Below are 21,116 nucleotides of genomic sequence, written 5' to 3' on the forward strand. Positions count from 1 at the left end.
AGTTTGCTGACCCCTGCTCTACCTTCACTGTCTGAGGCAGTAAACCTTCCTGAATGCCAGTTGCTGGAACCCTCAGCTGAAGAGAGCGCTGCTCCGGGGCTCGGGTCCTCCTCCCTGCGAACTCCCCATCGGAGCACCTGCTCGGCCACAACATGCTGGACCACACACGGCGCTGCCTTCTGCCTGATCCAGGAGCCAGGCTGTTCTGGGATTTGAGAGCAGTGCAGAGGCCAATGAGAAGACTGATTCTGCAGGTGGACTCCGTCCGCCTCCCAAGCCGCGCCACAGGCCGGGGCCGGCCTCCGCCCCGGGCGGAGGCGACTCTGGTGGCGGCGCCAGGGAATGGGAATGGGACAGCTGGCCGGGGGGCGGGCGCAGGGAGGGCTCTCCTCCGGCCGGCCGCCGCCACCCCTCTCTTTCCCCAGAGGCCATGGCAGCGCCGGGGGCCGGGCAGCTGCTCGAAGCCGCCGGTGCTGGGGCAGGAACGGAGCCGGCGGTGGCTGCCGAGGAGATAGAACTGTCTCTGGGTAGGTGCTGCTCTCCACACTCGTCGGGTGTTGGTTGGGTGTGTCCTAGCATCTTGGGGACCCACCCCACCCCACGGACTTGCTCCAGAGCCGCATTGGCTTTATCCCCGCGGAACCAGACCCACTCTGGGTGCCCTTCTCAAAGAACCGCCCCTCCTCCCAAAGGCTGGCAATGAACCTCTCTGAGGCGCAGAAAATGTCCTCCGGCTAGGGAAGGTTTGGCAAACTCCTTGCAGCCTTCTTAGGTGCCCGAAGTTGGGTCCTCACGGGGTCTAAAACTATGCCATTCCTGATTCCACAGGCCACTTGGCCTAGTCCAACTCAAGTGGCGCCTTCTCCCCTCCCCCACCTGCAACTTCATCTCCTTTTTCCATTTCTCAGTAAATCCCTCTCCTTTCACCATGGACAGCCTATTTTCAACCCAAACACTTCCCCCTCCTCCATCCAGAGGGAAGGGAACCATCAGGGAAAAGCAGATGGCTCAGTGTGTGCTGGTTGTCTGTAGCTAAGTCTTGCTCAGAGTAGACCAGTTGAAATTAATGGCCCTTACTTAGCCATTCTCATTAATTTCAATGTGTTTACTCTGGGTATATCTAATATAGATGCAGGCTGTTAGGTTCAAATCACAGCTACATTTTGGCTCACCTCACCATACCCCACAGCAGTTTTTCCAAGCTCAAAACCCCACAGTCCAGCATGGACATGATAAACTGGCCCTCTCCAAAAATAGAAGCTTGATGTGATGCCTGGTCTATTTATGTCATTGACGGGCAATGCAAATCATCATTTCCTTGGCACAAGATCTGTTTGTGCACACAAACATCACACTCATTTATTCAGTCAGTGATCTGGAAATATGCCCCTGCCCCATCCAATGGAATTACAATGAAAGAAAGAGGAAAATCTCTCCACTCTCTATGGGCTTGCCTGGCTAATTTGCCTCCCTAAATCCCCCTCTGAAAATAGGAATGCTGGGAATGTGCTCTCTGATATTCAGGGCTGGCATTTGGGCATACATTGTTATTTGATCTGACTTAACTTAATAACCAGCACCCAGTATTTAATGATTCCCTCTCTGACTTTGAGTATTGGGAGTTTATGTTTGATATTAATATTGAAAACCGATGCCAGGCTTCCTCTCATCCCTACATCCCAAGCTAAAGGATATACAACCTCCTTTATTTATTTTTTTCCTTAAAGGACTTGCTTCTTCTTCTTTTTTTGTCTTTTCTGAATACTTTCAAACTTTCTTGAATGGTGGTAATTATTCACTTCAAGGATCACGCTTGGATCAGTGGCAGAGTATCTGCTTGCATGCAGAGAATCCCAGGTATCAATCTCTGATGGCATCTCCAGGCAGGGCTAGGAAATTCTGCCTTTACCCTGGAGTGAGTGTTCCCGTCAGTGTTGACAATACAGTAGGCCTACTAAGCTAAATGAATCAGTGGTCTGGCTCAGTACAAGGCAGCTTCTTCCTATGCTTCTATGATTACTCGAATCAACTCAGTTCTCCAGGTAAGGAGCCCTTGCGTTCAGAGTACTGATCGCTTTTATATTGGTTAGATGGTGCTATTAATACAGCTCAGAAATTGCCACACCTGTTCAGTTTGTTTCTCACTCTGCTATCCTTGCCTCATTTAATGCAATACATTTTCCCTGGTTGAATTAAAATAAAATCAACCCTAAATTAAATCCAGATTAAAACACACACCAACACTTTACATATTTGGATTAGGTTGTCTAAACAAAAATGTTTTTAGCGGGTGCCAAAGAGTATAGTGAAGGTGCCTGCTTGATATCAGCAGGCAGGGAGTTCCAAACTGTAGATGCTGCTACACAAAAATATGTATTTCTTACAAATGCAGAATTGGTATTATGTGGCACCTGTAATGATGTCAGTTCTGTAGGTCAAAGGGGTTAACTGGGCACATATTGCAGATAAACTGCTCCCAAGATATTAAGGGCAACTGGAAGCCACCCTCTGTTTTGGAAAGGTTACTGGGATTCCTTAGAGCAGTATTCTATGCCACACTCTCCTTGCCCCACATAGAGAGGGTTAGCTTTTAATCTTATTTTGTTAAAATGCTGGGAGGCCAACATAAGCAAAAGAGAAGATTTCCTTGACATATTCTGTGTGTGTTGGTTTCCCTAATTTAGATGACATCATAAAGCGCAACAAGAAAGGACAGACAAACACAAAGGAAAACAGATGGAAGCAGCCGCTCAAGAACTGGAATCCAGCCTATGGCAACAGAAGACACCGATTCCGGGGCTGGGTACCAAGGAACGTGCAAGGTATGTGCAAGAAGCAATAGCAGGAAGAGAAGGTTTGGGAGTTGGCAAAATTCAGGAAATATGTTGTTAGGGCTTTTTGTAACGGTTGACATCCTGAGATATCAACCCCTCCTTCAGCTTAATGCAGGTACCTTTAGCTAGGGGTAACCAGAGGAGGGTACATAAATTGAACATTAAAATGAATATTAAATCATGAATGAATGAATATTAAAATGAAAAGCCCAAGAGTAATGAATGTAAAAGCAGAGTTTAAGTGTAAAAGCACAGTTTAAGTGATTTGTAGCATGAATGGGCTCCCAGTATGACTTGAGCACAGCTCTTTCAAACTGGATCACAGAACTAGGAATACAGCACAACAAAGGATCTCCTCCTTTCATGGTTAATGGGCCATCGATGAAGTGGGAAAACAATCCATCAAGGTAGAGATCAGTAGTGTTGTGGAAGAACAAGGATCTGCAGAGGAGGGATGCTCCTGAATTGAGAAACGCTTTTCATGTTGACGAGCCCATCTAGGAAAAGGAGAACTCTGATACTAAACATCATCATCATCATCATTATTAAAGTTTGTATACCACCCTATACCCACAGATCTCAGGGAGGTTCACAAAAACAAAGACCACCCAATAATCCCCCTCCCTTCCATAACATATTTTAAAAGGAAATAAATAAATAAATAAATAAATAAAATTCTTTCCAGTAGCACCTTAGAGACCAACTAAGTTTGTTCTTGGTATGAGCTTTCGTGTGCATGCACGCTTCATCAGATGTCAATCAGCCAAAGGTCTGGTCGAAGAGGAACATTTCTGTCTGGTACCTAAAGGTGCATAATAAAGGTGCCAGCTGGACCTCCCTGGGGAGAGCATTCCACTGCAGAAAAAGCTCATTCTCAAGTTGCCACCCTCCAGACCTCTCATGGAGGAGGCACACAAAGAAGGGTCTCAGATGATGATTGCAGGGTCTGGATAGGTTCATATGGAGAGAGGCGGTCCTTGAGTTATTGCAGTCCTGAGCTATTTAAGGTTTTATAGATTAAAACCAGCATTTGAATTGGGATCAGAAACTACCAGTAGGTGGTAGCCAGTGCAGTTGGACCAGGATCCAACTTCAACCAGGCCTCTAGCTGATTAATATTCTACAGCCTTTTAAATGTGTTTGTGGGGGAGGTGCTATTGTTTTGTTGTTTTTATTTTAACTATTTATTTGTGCCTTTTACCTTGTGAACAGCCCTGAGATCTTTTGATGAAGGGTGATATATTATTATTAATAATAATACAATAGCAAAAATGTAGGTAATCTCACATACTCATCTCTGGGGCTCTTTGGAGGAAGGGTCAGGGGAGAGTCAAATGTGGCAAAAAGCAGAGAAACATTATTTTTAATGATGAATTGTCAACACCTGAGCATTAACGAGGAATCACATTCTGTATGGTGTTTCTCTTTAGGACCCAGCAGGTTCAGAGGAGAGTTTCAAAAGCAGCAGAATTACAGGAAGCCTTTCTGGAATGGGGTGACCAATCCCAGGAGGAGAGCAGCCCTTGGGCCAAAAGGCACGAGCCCGCTAAATCGGCCAAGCTCAGCTCAACAGGTAGGACTATGGCAATCTTTGCCCACTGATACCCTCCAAGAGTTTTGGATGGCAGCTCCTATAAGCCCAGACAGCACAGGATGGATTGGAGTTGTAGTCAACGACATTTGGTGGACTCCAGGGTGAGGAAGCCTGGGCTTCGGCAGCTGCTCCCCTGCCCATGATGCTTTATGTTTAAGAAGCCAATCCTGAGGCAAGCTGTGCTAAATTTGTAGGTGCAGCAGGAAGATGGGAGCAGGGATGGCACAACACCCAGTACCCAGCAGAGGGCTCCCACAACGGTCAATCGCTTTCGAAGGGCAGGAGCTGCTCCACCAAGCACCCAAAGGTATGGAAGCTTGGTTTTGGAAGGAGTAGACTTCTGTGCAGGGGGGCAAACTTGAATAAAATATTGGAGTGGGGAGGTAAGCCCTACCCTGCCCCATTGATCACAAGACGCAGCACATGCACACCAATTGAATGGCAATGCCCATCAACTTTTTTGGGGCGGGGGAGGCGATCCCGTCAAATATTTTATTGGAGGAGCCAAAGGGACCTCAACCCCTAGGAGTTGGCTCCTATATTTCCCTGTTCCCACAAAAGTGTGTGTGTGTGTGACTGCAGTCCACTTTGCAGTCCACAGCATCATTTTTCGCCTCCCAATCCTGGGGAATCTGAACATTTGCAAAATCAAGTGGCAAATGGCTGAACAATTTTTCACCTGAGATTCCACATCCAGGAAATATATATTTTATATGTTTGGGGAGGGGGTCAGATCATCCTGCCACCTACTTGGACATGACGTCATCACCTTGTAACATAGAAGAACGGGAGCCAGAGTTTTGTGTGGGAATTTAGCTGATGCTAGAAGATGAACTGTAAGGCTGTGATTTGCCTGGAACCCCAGTGGGGAAGAAAGACCTGCTGGGATGTGAATGCTATGAGCCCCTCTGTCCTATGCTCAGGGTGTACATCTTTGTAGATGTAGCCATACTTACTAAAGACACCAAAGCCTATTCTGACCTTCATTCCCTGGAAACAGAGCCCTGCGTAAGCACAGTCACTCCCAGAGTATCGCCACTTGGCGACTGGCATATCTACCACACAGGGCCGTCTTAAAGGGATCGGCCGCCCTGGCACGACGATCCCTCGGCGCCCCTGGTGGGCCGCCTCTCCGCCCACATCCCTCCTGCGCTGGCCGCCCCTCGGGAGGGGGGGGGTGGGCGAGCGGGAGATGAGGGGCGTGGCGCTGCAAGCCGGCTGCCCTCCGGAGCCCCAGCTGGAGCACTGGGAAGGGCGTGCAAAGCCCCGCGCCGCTCCAGCGCCACGCCCCTCATCCCCCGAGGGGTGGCCAGCACGGGAGGGAGGTGGGCGAGCGGGGGATGAGGGGCGTGGCGCTGGAGTGGCGCAGGGCTTTGCGCGCCCTTCCCAGTGCTTCAGCTGGGGCTCCGGAGGGCAGCCGGCTTGCAGCTTGCCCGCCGACGCGCAAGCGGGTACGGGTTGGGGAGGGGGCACCTGGTATGCCGGCGGGCTCGCAGGGGTGCCCCTGGGGGGCCTGGCGCCCTGGTGCACCGCGCCACCCAGCCCCTATGACGAGACAGCCCTGCTACCACAGTATCTATGGCTTGTGCACAAAAAAATTGTGTTAATATATGGCCCTTTTATTTCACCCTCCCTCCAGTAACCAGCCTTTCCGGCTAAACCGAAGACCAGCTTTCTTCCATAGGCAATCCAGATTCAACTTCAACCGAGGGGTGAGTTCTTCATTGTCTTTTATATCATGGCTACTATTTATTTATTTATTCATTTGTACCCCAACCATTTCTCCAAGGAGCTTAAAATAGTTTACATGGTCCCTATTGGGAAGACCCAGTTCTGTAAGAGCATGTTCTGGAAGTTGAGCAATAGGGGCAGTACAGGATTCCTTTTGGTGTACCAACCTCCCTGCTGCACCAGGGATTCACTGCCCAAGCTGCTTCAGGTCATGGCAGATGTTCTCCTGGAGACACCTACAGTAGTTTGGTTATCCTAGGGATTTTAACATCCATGCTGACACGACCTTACAAGAGGCCACTCGGGACTTTGTGGAAAGCATGGCCTCCATGGGGCTGTCCCTGAATAATTCTGGACCAACGCATAGCTGCAGACATGCCTTGGACTACGGATGTTGGTGATCTGACACTAAGTAAAAGCAAAACTAAAGAAGTGCCATGGTCAGATCACTTCCTGGTGCAACTGGAATTCTCCGCGACCCTTCTCCTCTGCAGGAAGGTGGGACCGATTCAGATGGTCCACCCCCGCCATTTAATGGATCCAAATGGTTTCCAGAGAGTGGTAGGGGATGCTTTATCCCATGTTGATGGCCTTTCAGCCGATTCCCTGGTGGCCTGCTGGAATGTGGAGTTAACCTGGGCTATTGATTATTTGGCTCCAAAGCGCCCTCTCCAGTTGCATGGAGCCCAGACAGCCCCGTAGTTTTCCATGGATCTGAGGGCAATGAAACAATCGCTGAGACGGCTAGAGCATTGGTGGTGGATAACTCATTCTGAAGCTGACCAGACACAGATTAGAGCTCAGTGTCGAGCCTACCAAGTGGCAGTAGCGACAGCAAAGAAGACTTTCTTCACCGCCTCTATTGCATCTGCAGAAAAAAGCAGCAGGAGACTTTTTCAGATGGTTCACAGTTTAGCAGAACCACCTGCTTCATCAGGGCCCAGTATGGGCCACATGATCTCCTGCAATGATTTTGCAAAGTTTTTTGCAGATAAAGTCACTCAGATTCAGGAAGAGGTAGACTCCACCATGGGAGCAGGGCCGGGGCAGGAGAGTGCTAGAGTCCTGTCTAGTCCAGTTGCGTGGGATCAATTCCAATCTGTTACCTCCGAGGATGTGGACAGGCTGCTTGGACAAGTGAAACCAACCACCTGTCTCCTTGATCCTTGCCCATCCTGGCTCATAAAAGTGAGCTGGCAAGGGCTGGGCGATGGGCTTCACAGGGTGGTGAATGGTTCTCTCTGTTAGGGAGCCTTCCCAGACCCGCTAAAAGAGGCGTTTATCAAACTGCTTCTTAAAAAACCATCTTTAGATGTGACCAATATGGCCAACTATTGCCCAGTCTCAAATCTTCCATTCTTGGGCAAGGTGATTGAGCAAGTGGTTGCTGAACAATTCCAGGCATGCCTGGAAGAAGCGGGCCATTTGGACCCTTTCCAGTTGGGATTCAGGCCTCATCATGGGACTGAAACTGCCTTGGTCGCGCTGGTTGATAATCTCCTGCGGGCTAGGGACAAAGATGACACGATCAACCGTAACATCCTTCTGGACCATCTTGGGGGGTTGGGAGCTGGGGGCCGTGTTATAAAGTGGTTCTGCTCCTTCCTTCTGGACTGTGTCCAGAAAGTGGGGGTAGGGGGTGAGTGTTCAGACCCCTGGGCTCTCACTTGTGTGGTGCCTCAGGGTTCTGTCCTCTCCTCCATGCTTTTTAATTCCTACATGCAGCCACTGGGAGAGATCATCAGGGGGTTTGGGCTGGGTGTTCATCAGTATGCGGATGATACCCAGCTCTACCTCTCTTTCAAATCAGAACCAGTGAAGGTGGTGAAGGTCCTGTGAGAGTGCCTGGAGGCGGTTGGAGGATGGATGGGAGATAACAGATTGAGGTTGAATCCTGACAAGACAGAAGTACTGTTTTGGGGGGACAGGAAGCGGGCAGGTGTGGAGGACTCCCTGGTCCTGAATGGGGTAACTGTGCCCCTGAAGGACCAGGTGCGCAGCCTGGGAGTCATTTTGGACTCACAGCTGTCCATGGAGGCACAGGTCAATTCTGTGTCCAGGTCTACCAGCTCCATCTGGTACGCAGGCTGAGACTCTACTTGCCTGCGGACTGTCTCGCCAGAGTGATGCATGCTCTAGTTATCTCTCACTTGGACTACAGCAATGCACTCTATGTGGGGCTACCTTTGAAGGTGACCCGGAAACAACAACTAATCCAGAATGTGGCAGCTAGACTGGTGACTGGGAGCAGCCACCAAGACCACATAACACCGGTCTTGAAAGACCTACATAGGCTCCCAGTACGTTTCCAGGCACAATTCAAAGTCTTGGTGCTGGCCTTTGAAGCCCTAAACAGCCTCGGTTCACCCCTATCATTCAGCCCGGATGCTGAGGTCCAGTGCTGAGGGCCTTCTGATGGTTCCCTCGCTGCCAGCAGCCAAGTTATAGGGAACCAGGCAGAGGGCCTTCTTGGTAGTGGCACCTGCGCTGTGGAACGCCCTCCCACCAGATGTCAAAGAGAATAGCTACTACCAGACTTTTAGAAGACATCTGAAGGCAGCCCTGTTTAGGGAAACTTTTAATGTTTAATATTTTGTAGGAAGCCACCCAGAGTGGCTGGGGAAACCCAGCCAGATGGGCGGAATATAAATTATTATTATTATTATTATTATTATTATCCCTTCCGCTCCTCATTTAATCTTGACAACGACCCTGTGAGGTAGGTCAGGCTGAGAGGTAGTGACTAGCCCAGCTTCATGTCTGATGGGGATTTGAATGCTGGTCTCCTGGGTCCCAGCCCGGCACTCTCACCTCTACACCACATTGGCTCTTATTGATCCAGTGAGGGATGTGTTGCCATTGCCCTCTGGCTTCAGTTGGCCCTGCAACCCATTCCTAAAGGGGCAACTGTAAGACTGGCCAGATTTAAAATTGCATTGTGTTTTCCCTAAGCAGTCACAGTATTCCACACACATTTTCTCTGTAATCCTTACAACAATCATGTGAGACAGAGGAGAGGATCTTAAATAGTTGTTAACAAATGCGGTTTCTTACTGATAATTTTATTGCTTTATTCTTTTTTGCAATCTGTTTGGAGGTTCAGTGATTTAGCAAAATAAACAATGAATCCTTCTTAAACACCACTTTAACCTACAGTCTGTGGAGAGCCTCAATCCACACTGTGGAACCAAGTCTCCTTGCTTTGGGAGTTTTGGTTTCTGGGACAGTTTCTGCCATGCTTGTTGTTCTCTTCCTTCTTGCAGCAAACAAAGTCCAATGTGGTGGGGAAGCCTTTAAAGAGGAGGAGGTAAGTTGGGGAAAGAACCCCCCCCCCTTTTCTGAAGGAAGAAAAAGCAGTGGTGGAGGAGAGAAAGTAAGGGTTGGCAATAAGAGTATTGGCAATATGCCTTCGTGGCATAGCCAGAGCACCTGCTCTGTTTCCCCCCAGGTGGGAGATTCTAGGGTTGCACTGACCTTACTTTGTAGGAGAATTGTAGAGGGCACCTCGGTTGGATCTTGATGAGTATCTGACCTTTGGAGCCTTCTCAACCTCCTCCAACATGGGCATGTCTTCATCAATCTGTGCTCCATTCACTCCAGTCCTGCTGCTGCCACTGCTGCTGCTGCTAGGAGTCTGGTTCTTTGCTTCCTCTCCCTGTCTCCCTTTCTCCAGGTGGCAGCCAGAACCCAATCCTGGAGGTGTGCTGACCGTTTCTGTGTCTAACCCCCAAGCAAGTCAAGCAAGCATGTACGTTATGTTGCCTTGTGTGAAAACAATGCACATTCTCTATTTTGCATCTTACCTTCCGGCTCTCTCACCCTTTCTTTCTTTCTTTCTTTCTTTCTTTCTTTCTTTCTTTCTTTCTTTCACACATTTATCTCTCTCCTTTGCCCCAAGCTGTTCAAGGTGGCATGCAGCGTCCACCTCCCCACACACAATTTTATGGTCACACAACAACCCTGTGAGGTTGGTTGGGCTGAAAGTTTGCCCAGCAAGCTGCCTGGCTAATTGGGGGCTTGCACCCTGCTCTCCCAGTTCCTAGCCCTGTACTCCAACAACTGTGCCACACTGGCCCTCTCTTTGGATTTCTGGCCCACCAGGCCTGTGGTGCTTGCAGCCAGATCCCCTTTCAGAGCCAGAGGCACAGGCAAGGGAGACACAAAATTAGCTAAAAATATGTCCATAAATATGTCTATAAATAAATAAAAATATCGATTATTGCCTCATAAGGAAAGGTTTTTAATAGAGGGTGAATTGAATGGGTGGAGGTTGGAGGAGAGGCAGTAAGAAGAACTAACGTGTCCGTGGCTAGGGGGTGCAATCTGGATGGTTCTGCCCAGGGCACATTATTTCCTAGCTACGGCTATGCACCTCTGGACCAATGCTGTGGTGGATGATGCTCATTGGGACTGGTAGAGTGAAGGAGGCCAACAGTAGGCGGCGCCAGAGCCAATGTGTTATGTGCCTGAGATGGAGTGGGAAGGGGCTGGCAGCCATCGCCTCCATCTCCTGTCTGCCCTCATGGACCGACCAGAATCCACTGGGCAAATGCTCATCTTTCCAGAGTCTGGGTCTTCTTCTGCCCTCAAAGTACAGAACTTCTGCTGTTGCTCTTTCAGAAACCGTGCCCGGGTGGGATGTTCCATTTTTCTTAGCTGCTTCCTCCCTGAGGAAGTTGTGGGTGATGCAACTCCAGCATCTCTTATGTGGGAAGGTTTGGGGGATTCAACAAATTCCACCCTTCTTCCTTGGCTCCGTGGAAAGAAGGCATCTTTATATTTTGTGTGCATTTCACAGGCCAGGAGCCAAGCACCCCTTCCTGAGGGGGAGAAGAGGCCCAGAAAAGATGAGCCGTTCCCAGCCCAAAGGCGTCCCCCTGAGATTCAACTTCCGGGCTATGGCTAACCAGGTTAGGAGCAGAAATATTGGGAGCGGGAAAGAACTGATGTCATCTGCCAGAGTATCTGGCTAATTGAAGGGAATGAGGTGATAACAAGGCTTTCAAATCTTAACTCTTGTTTGTGGTTGATTAGGATAGAGGGAGGTGGAGAATGAGGGCAATATGAAGCATACTCTGGGTAGTTTGTTCCTTTTTTTTGTTCGGTTTCCTACGTCACACCAGCAGTTTAAATGGCAATACTCCTTTGCAAGATTGTCCACTTTTTCAATTGTTTGTTATGGAAAATCAATAAAATGATAAGTTGCCCCTGCCAAAGGGTTGCATGCCATCTGGCTGAAGACTTTTTGTTAAAGTTCAATTGTGCTAAAAGTTAAACCTATGCTGGGGGTGGGGTGGGGGTGTTCATGTGGCCACCTCTAGCCACCTGCTGAAATTAGGAGTGGGGAGGAAAGCCCTATTCTTACCTTCTGAGCTTTCTCATGCTTCAGAGGACCCATGTAATGGTGCCCTGGAGGGCGGTATTCAAGAGTTCAGTTTAACCTGGAAATCAGCCTAGCTTTTCCCCAATTCTGGGGACATTAGCTTGTCTCCCTTCCATTCCAACCCCCAGCTTGAGCTGGGGTTGGGTGGACTCCTCATCTCTTAACTCTTGAGCTTCAAAACATAGAAGGTGGGTTTTGTACCCTATGACACATGACCTCATGGAAACCATTCCTGCACATCATAATCTCTAGGGTTTCTGTTGTAACCTTGCCATGGGCAGCTTTGTGCAGGAATGTTTGAGTGTGATGGATTTTTCTCATTCCAGAGCAGGGTGTGTTTAAGCTGAAGGTCACCAGGAACTCACATGAAGATTGTGGGAATGTTTAGGGATGCAGGAGAGGATATATTGTTTATTATATCCTATTCCAACTTGTGTTAACAAGTCCCAGAACTTAGCAGAGTTTTCATTCCCCTTTTAAACACACACACAGCGGATAGCTTGCTCAGGTTCGCTAGAACCTCTATAATAATACTGTCCTGGTGTTTTCCCCTTCTAATTCCCTCCTAAAATAAGACACAACACAGACTTCTATAAAAGTATAAAGAGTTTACTTACATATGTTGTCTCCAAAACTAAATCCATCTGTGTTCAGCAGAGCTGTGTATAAACCATTCCACCTCCTCCAAAGAATAACGAGAACCTTAGTTTTCCTTTCACAGTGCTATGATTCCCAGCACCCTTAACAAACCATTGTTCTCAGGACTTTTTGGGTATGGGTGGGACGAGATGTGCTTTAAATGTGCGGTGTGCAGGCATCTCTCAGCACATGTGTGTGGGGATTCAAGACTAACTCTTATGTTTTTTTTCCTTAGACGAGCTTGACATTGAATGAGAGGTTCTCTGGGTTGAGGAACACACGCCATTTCACAGCGAAGCAGAACACAGGCCGAATGGTCACTCTGCCATTGCATTCGGTGAAGTCAGACTGGCTTTGCAAAGGAGCTTGCCCCTAAACCCAGTTGGTTGGTTGCCTGCCTCTGTCTGGGTGGTGGCTTGGCATCACCAAAACACAGAGACCTCACACCCAAAGATTTCTGCCCATGCTTCAGACATGCAGCCCTAAGAGTGGCTCTGACTCCCACTTTAGGCCCCTCTACCCCAGACTTCCTCCTGATGTAGCCTACAGTCTGATCCAGCTTTGAGGTATGATTCTGTATGGCCACTAGTACTGTTGTGTTTTTGCCGGAGAGCCATGTGGTAAGGAAGATCTCTAAGCACGCTTCCTAGGGGTCCTCTTTAATCCTCAGATATGCCCACAAAGGCATGATCCAGCACCCTCATGCCACAGCTGCCTCTGGAGTGACCCTCCCTCCGGTAAGAGGCATGCCTCACAGCTGAGTGCCTGGTTGTTTGTGTAGTGTGGGGGCAGGGAATTTTGTGGGCTCCCAGATATTGCCAGATCCAATGGCCTTCTGCCCTAGCCAGCATGGCTGACCGTCAGGGGTGATGGTATCCAACAACATCTAGAGGGCCACAGAATTCCCCATCCTTGGTCTAGTGAATTTGAGGTTCTTTGTTTGTCTCCCTCTGCCCCCTTTTGCCTGGAAAAGCACTTTGGCAGATTCCTTTTGAGGGTTTGGTTGTGACAAGTTGTAGCAGCGCACTGAATAAAACAACTTTTAGAAGCTGAAATACCGGGCTGTTTTCTTTTCTAATAAAAATATTCACTGTGGAGTTCACAGGCACAAAACACAATGTTGATATTGTCCAGGAAATGGGTTTCAGTTGGAGGGCATGGGTTGTGTGAGAGCATGTTGTGTGGGATAACCAGTCTCATATAACCAACATCTCATATAACAACATGCTTCAGTCTAATTAATGCAGGAAGGGGTTAATATCATAGAGTAAGCTGTCCTGCCATCTTAGCCATGTCACTTCCCCTTACCTTGGGAGGAAATATGTAATCAAGACCCCTGGTCTATTTAAAAAACTCAGCGTGTGGAGAGAGTTGAGCTAGTTGCTCCAGCTCAGCCACATGGCTCTCACCAGCCACTCTGGAGTACCTATACCAATAATCTTTTGGATGGATTTAGAGAAGTAGGAGAAGATACTTTATTTAGCCATTATCCTTCATCTTTCTCATTTGTGTGAGAATGCAAATGATCTGTTTCAGCAGAGTTAAATATCACCATCCATGTGCAGTTTAGAAGCTATTAAGACAAGCTTGCATAATCTTCTAGAACAAGGTGGTCCAACTCTTCATACCAAGCGGGTCTCAAGAGTACTTCAACATAGAACTAGTGGGCTTCTGGGAATTGGACTCCAGACTGGGGGGAGAGGTCTGGCTGTGTGGTGTAGTGGGTAGAGTGTTGGGCTGGGACCTAGAAGGCCAGGGTTCAAATCCCCACACAACCATGAAGCTGTCTGGGTGAGCTTGGGCCAGTTCCTGCCTCCCAGCCTAACCTACCTCACAGGGTTGTTGTGAGCATAAAATGAGAAGGGGGAAGACCCTTGAGCTCCATGATGGAACGGTGGGAGAATAATGCTTGACCTCCACCAGGTTTGCTAACATGAATAAAATGGGGGGGTTAAGCCCCTCCCTGCATAATCAATCACACACACCAATTGAAGGCCAATGCCCATCCACCTTGGGCTGGGAGCCACCTTCAGAGTGAAGTCTAGCCATTGGAGATAATGCAATAAACACATCAATATCCTGTTCCACACGCCGGCTGACTAGATGCCTCTGGGAAGCCCATAAGCCGGGCAGGAAAGCAACCTCCCCACATGCTGCTTCTCCCCAACAGCTCATCTCCAGGGGCATTCTGTGTCTTGGAGCAACAATTTATACACGGAGGTCCTAACAGCATGAAACTGGGCCAGGCCCAAAAGAGGTTGGAGGGGAGATGGGGGCAGTTCCAGGGCTGATGGGAAGCTGGCGTCTGCTTCCTGGGTCTGGAAGGAGTTGCACTGGAGCTCAGTGCTATAAAGTGAAGCAGCTCAGAATTTAGGGGTACTGTTACTTCCCCTGATCTGAACGCTAGATTTCTATGGATAAAATCTAGAATTGCATTGGCTCTTCTGTTGCTCAGCGATGAGGAGTCAGGTTAAGCTTGGGGCCCAAGAAAACTAGATCTTTTTCATATGTGCTGCTGTCAAACCAGGTGTCCCCATCCTATATTTATGCATCTATCTTATTATTCCTGCCTAAGCGTAGAAGCTTTGGAAATTCATTTTGTTACTTTGTACCCAGTTCTCCCTTCTGTTAAGGCCACATTGAATGCTTTCTTCTGCAGCATTAGCTACCCTTCCCAGGTTGGTGTCATGGCGAAATGTGACTTTGAGGGATGGAGGGGGTGTGCAGGCTTTGTTGATACTTGGTCATTTGTGATATATCAGGGGTCAGCAAACTTTTTCAGCAGGGGGCCAGTCAATTGTCCCTCAGACCTTGGGGGGGGGGGGCTGGATTATATTTTTGGGTGGGAAATGAACGAATTCCTATGCCCCACAAATAACCCAAAGATGCATTTTAAATAAAAGGACACATTCTACTCATGTAAAAATATGCTTATTTCCAGACCATCCACAGGCCGGATTTAGAAGGCGATTGGTCTGGATCCGGCCCCTGGGCCTTAGTTTGCCTACCCATGTGATATACAGATAGCACAGGTGAGGGGGCTTTAGAGACACCTGTGGAGGAGGTGGCACTGCAGGTATTTCAAGCCCCTTGCATAGTGAATTGAATTGAATTTATTACGGTCCCAGACCAGACTCACATACTGTACTAAACAAATCAGAAACACAATAAACTTAAGTTTCAATTAACAATCAATATAACTATAAACAATACAATTATGGCCGCAGTTAAAATATGGTTTAAGTCCTAGTCTCTACAATATTATCTAAAATATGCTTCTAAGGCCTTAGTCTTCATAATAGCAGAGCTTGTTCCCTACAAAATTTGGCCACCTTTAACATGATCTCTGGATCCTTGTCCTCTATCAGAGGTTTTAAACATTGAGGTTTGGGCCCACTTGGAATTTTCTGTATAAAAGGGGTAATAAAAACCGAGTGTATATCCCTGTAAATATGTTGCTGGGGTAAACCCTCTCCCATTATCTTTGATTGCTGGATGCTTATTCACCTCACTCACGTGACGCTGAATTTCTACATCCCAGATTCGTTGGCGAATTATTACTCTGGCTTTCTCATAGTTGAAGGCTATCAGTGCCTGTGGCGAGAACCCAAAGCCTTTTAACTTTTCATACAGTGTTGATTACCATTTGGATTGATAGGAATCCAATAGGGTTAAGGGTGCTAACCCAACAGGAAAGAAAATGATTTTTAACCAATAATGGATCTTCAATATCCATATCCAAGCGCTAACAGGGATTTGACCAACCTCTAAGTGGACAGCTATATTAGACACGCAAGAAGGGATACCTAATAGGGAACTTGGTCTGGAAGGTTTCTAAGGGATTGAGGTTTTGAAAGCTGCAGATCTGGGAGCCATATGTCAATTGTGTTAGTACTTTTGCAGCAAAGACCTGAGAGGCTGCCAGGATGTATTGGCTATACTGTATTAGATAGTGGGTGGACACAGCAGACGACACAGTGATTTTCAAGCGGCTCTCTTTATTCTCAGGCTGGAACAGAACCAGGGGCGGAGCAAGGGGTCGGGGGGGTGTCGCTCCGAGTAGCGCCCTGGGGGGTTGACACTCGGGGCGGGGCACCACCCCCCGCCATCCGCGCCTCCAGCCCTTTCAGCGGCTTTTTTCACCACTGGGCTCCCTGAGCAGAGCCGGGGAATGGAGAGGGGTGGGCCAGCGAGGAAGGGCGTCACGCCAGCCACAAGCATGACGCCCCTCCTCGCTGGCCCGTGCGGCGTCATTCCATGCGCATGCATCATGATGTCATGCGCATGGAGCGACGCCCCGCCCCCGGGGGTGCTGCTTGGCTTGCAGCTGCCCCCGGCAGCCAAGCGGCTTACTACGCCCCTGAACAGAACTCAACTGAAGGGCTGAGCCAGCCTGCTTATATAGTATTCAGTAACATGCAACAGTAGCAACTCTCTCTCTAGCTTGGGTAATCTGTGTGCGGCAATCTCAAGCCTTCATTTGCATGTGCAGACCTGAGTGAGAACTGCAGCCATGATAGGCAGAGTGAAACTCTATACATAACACCCCTAGTGGCCTAGGGTGAGAACTTCAATACATAACAGGCTGCTTTTTCCATTAAAAAAAATCTTATAATAGATTTGGAAGATCTTTGGGCGTTTGCAATAGTATTTTTAACCTGACACTGTCATGAGCCCTTTTCCTGAAAAATTATGCCCAAATATTTAAATGATGGTACCTGTTCAATGAGTCGATTGTCAATTTTCCATTTGTGCCTTGTTCTTTTTCTGGAAAACACCATGACTTTAGATTTGGTATAGTTAATTGTTAATTGTTCAGCTTTACAATAGGCTGTTTCCTTAGGCCCACACAGGAGAATGAAATTAGGACTGCGTCATCCGCATACAGGAGTATCAGGATGGGCATACCAACCAATTTTTAGGGAGTGAGCATATACTTCCTCCATTTTTCCTACTAATGAATTAATATAAAAATTGAATAGAATGGGAGTAAGGACACAGCCTTGTTTAACACCATGATGGGTTTGGATTTCCTTAGATAAATGGCCCTGTCGATCACACCTAACCCGGACCCTAGTGTTTTCATATAAATTGCGGATGAGAAGCAGTAGTCATCTATCTATGTTTGAGGCACTTAGTTTTTCCCAAAGCCTGTCTCGTGATATTGAATCAAAAGCAGATTTAAAGTCTAGAAAAGCTGCATAAAGGGATCCTCCTTTTCTTGAGGTTTATTTTTCCACAAGATGTTGGAGTACTAGGCCTTGGTCTATAGTTGACTGGAATGCCCTGAAATCAGCTTGTGCTTCTGTAAGAACATGTTCTTTTTTCATCCAACCCACAAGTTTATTATGTAAATGGGCAGCATAGAGTTTACTAATAGTGCTTAGGAGGCTAATTAGCCAATAATTAGCAGGGTCAGATTTGCTCCCTTTCCCCAAGTCCTCCGGGATGGTTGCCAATTGATCCATGCTGGTAAACAGGGCTGCAAGCACTGGGGCCCACCAATCAAAATTGGCCTTAAGAAGCTCGGGGAAAATATTGTCCACTCCAGGAGCTTTGCCAGATTTGAGAGATTGAATAAGCCTACGAGCTTCTTCAGTAGACATTGGAGGCCACTCAGCACCCACATCACTCAGAGGCAGCGACTGTGTCTGTGGATGTTGGTTAATTGTATATAAGGATTGGAAGTATGACTCCCAAACCCCAACAGGGATGGTATACTCCACTTCAGGGGGGGTATCTTGCCGTCTGTTTGTGACTATTTTCCAAAAGGTGGCTGAGTCCCTCCTTCTGGAAGCCTCTATTAAGCATTGCCACTCTCCCCTTTGGGCTTGAAGCTTTTTATTTTTAATCAAAGCTTTATAATTTCGTTTGGCTTCAAATCACTCTACTGGGAGTGAAGGTAGATTGGCAGACCTGTAGTTCCTATATTTTACCAGCAAGGTAAGCTTCATGGTGAGATACTCCTGATCGAACCAAGGTTTAGATTTGTTGGAATGTAATGGCCAAATTGCCTTTTTGTGAATCAAGCAGGTTTGAAGAAATAACATCAAATCCTGAAACAAGTCTATTCTTGTTTCGGGACATGAGGAATTTAAGAGGTTATCTCTCTTAATAAGAAATTTCTCTAAGAGTAGCCTCCTAGAAATTTCCTTATCCAGTTTATCCGACCATCTAATACGCGAAAATCTCAGCTCCATGTTGGTAGGCCTGGGAGGTTCAAGTTTGTCATTACAGAATAGGTCCCTTTTTACATCAAGGTGGAGGCAAAGCGGTAAATGATCACTGTCTACCCGTTCCTCAACCTTGCATTCAAGGGATCTATTCAGAAGGTTATATATAATATTATAATATAAACAATTGTAGAAGTGCCTACGTTTGATATGAACGTGAATTCTCCAGCCTTCTCCCCTTTGGCGCAGTCATTCAGTATGACCAAGTCCAGTTTGTAAGACAAGCATAGTAGGCACAGGCCTGCATAATTGCAGCCCTTATATTTTGAGTGTCTAATTGGAGAAGAAAGGTATTGGAATTTTCAGAATTGGCAAAATTAACTGGGAAAATAAGAGAACAAAAGGATCGAAGGTTTCAAACGGAGTGGGGTAAATTTTTGGAATATATAAAAGATTATAAAGAGATGTAAGCACTTACAGGGTATAAAGAAATCTTGTAACAGGATAAAATTAGTAATGAAAGTATTGAGATAATAAAATATGCGAAAGAAGAAAAAGAATAGAAGAGAAAGCGTGGGAATGATGTAAAAATTAGAAAGCCAGAGACGAGAGGGAAGGAAGTCAAAAAAAACTCGGCGGAGTTTGGTGATATTGTAAAACTTTATTTGATGTATACATTTGTGTTCTGTATGAAATTGGAAAATAAAAATACTTGATTGAAAAAAAAAAAGGTATTGAATGGGTGATGGGTAGGCAAACTAAGGCCCGGGGGCCAGATCTGGCCCAATTGCCTTCTCAGTCCGGCCCACGGGCGGTCCGGGAATCAGCATGTTTTTACATGAGTAGAATGTGTCCTTTTATTTAAAATGCATCTCTGGGTTATTTGTGGGGCATAGGAATTTGTTCATATTTTTTTCCAAAATATAGTCCGGCCTCCCACAAGGTCTGAGGGACAGTGGACCGGCCCCCTGCTGAAAAAGTATGCTGACTCCTGATATAGAGCATCATCAGATTTACCGGTTCTAGCATTTAGATCGTCTGCCACTATCACTGAGGCACTGGGAAACTGATTAGTCAATTTATTAATGTACGATTCCAACCTGGACAAGTTATTTTTTATCAACTGTTTTCCTCTCTCAGGAGGGATATATGTTAATCAGTAGCAGGCTATAAAATCTGGCCATGGCTATGGCCAGGTGATTCAGAGGCTCCAATTTTACAAGGGTACCCAGGCCGCCTTAAATTCGCCCCCCTTTGAAGCGTGGTGATCCTGGGAGGCAAAACAAGGAGAAGCCGTTAACATCTATTTCATTTACACTCCAAGTCTCCTGTAGAAATACAATGTCATATCCTTGGGTGAATTGGACAAAAGATGTGTCGGATGCCTTTTTAGACCATCCTGCTATATTGCATGTTATAAAGTTAAGGTTGAGTTTGGCTTTGCTAAAATTTAGTCTTTGTCAATTATCTTCTGAAAAGATTTGGAATTTGCCTTTTTATGTGGCAGCTGGATGTTATTTATTTTAACAGTATATTTGCACAGGGAACAGCCCAGGAGTTTGATGAATTCAGACAATGGATATAAAGTACTCACATGGGAAATCGTAGAGCCTTTGTTTAGCAGGGCATCCTCCGGAGGATGTTCTATCTGCCTGGAGCCTAGTTCCTCCTCATCTAAGTATCTCATTTTAGTCCAGAAACCCAGTGAGGTCACCATGGGGGTGGTTTCCCTTTTATGGGGCAATCTACTACCCTCTCCTATACTGTACATTGTGCTTTCGTAGTTGAAGGCAGATTTATTTATCTCTGCCGTTACCTGAAATTTGTGAGGGCAATAAGACTGCCAAGTTGTGTGCCTGAGAAGGAAACTCTTCCACCATGGGAACCTTTTTGGAGGGAGTCTTGTCCTCTGCTAGATCCTCCTCTCTGGCATCCTTACATTCATCCTTTCCAGTTAATCTGTTTCTAAGTGTTTCTAGTCTTTCTAAAATTTTGGTTTGTGTTAAGGAAGGTACTGATAATGTCCAAAAATGACTTATTAGAACATTTTCTTCTCGAGAGAAATTATCCTTCCACTCATTCGCAGGACGATGCAAACCATGTAAGGGTGCACCTTTCCTTTTTTATTTTGGAGTCTCTTGTTTATGATGGTCAAAAAGGGCTTTTTGGGACCAGTGCCCCTTCCTAAATTTTTCCTGTTCCTCATTTGTCATTGATTTGTTACGCTTGGCAGCAGAGAATAGGGTAATTGGTAACCTATTTTTGTAAAGTCTTGATATTATTATTCTTTTCTTCAGGAATAGATGTCTTAATCTTTGGATAAGTTTAGCCAGGTTCTGATCTTGAAAGGTAATCATTGTTCGTACTGAATAACCATCATAGTATAAGTACTCTATAGAAGCAATTTCATTTGGCTTTACTACACCTGGCAGCATATCATTTAGGATGTTCAGAAGACGCATTATGCGGTCTATCCGTGATAGAAAGGCCTTCGGTTTTGGGTAGCTGACAAATACAAGTTTTTGAGGTATCAACATCAAATTCCATCCTTTTCCCTGGGCCGAAGTTTGCCAGGTAACAGAGTTTCCCTGTAATATGTCACAATCAATGTTATGGGTCATATCTTCTCTGATATCTGTACTTCCAGATGGTTTCTTCAGGACTGTTGCTTCTATTGCTTCATTTGTTTCGATACCCTGCTTCGGGATTTCTTCCTCAGATATTGACTGGATTATATAGTGTATAGTGGCTTGGCATCTTCT

General features: G+C 46.7%; 1 protein-coding gene across 1 annotated transcript; it reads left to right on the forward strand.

Annotated features, from left to right (window-relative positions):
- Nucleotides 1–366: 366 nt before the first annotated feature.
- LOC117040272 (UAP56-interacting factor-like) lies at nt 367–13,236 on the forward strand. The gene is made up of 9 exons (XM_033137945.1): nt 367–527; nt 2,685–2,822; nt 4,265–4,407; nt 4,623–4,735; nt 6,068–6,140; nt 9,423–9,466; nt 9,833–9,907; nt 10,958–11,069; nt 12,417–13,236. Exons 1-9 carry the CDS (start codon nt 431–433, stop codon nt 12,555–12,557), a joined length of 936 nt encoding a protein of 311 aa, XP_032993836.1. The 5' UTR covers nt 367–430; the 3' UTR covers nt 12,558–13,236.
- Nucleotides 13,237–21,116: the final 7,880 nt, after the last annotated feature.

Source organism: Lacerta agilis, chromosome Z (genome assembly GCF_009819535.1).
Source record: "Lacerta agilis isolate rLacAgi1 chromosome Z, rLacAgi1.pri, whole genome shotgun sequence".
Lineage (NCBI taxonomy): Eukaryota > Metazoa > Chordata > Lepidosauria > Squamata > Lacertidae > Lacerta > Lacerta agilis.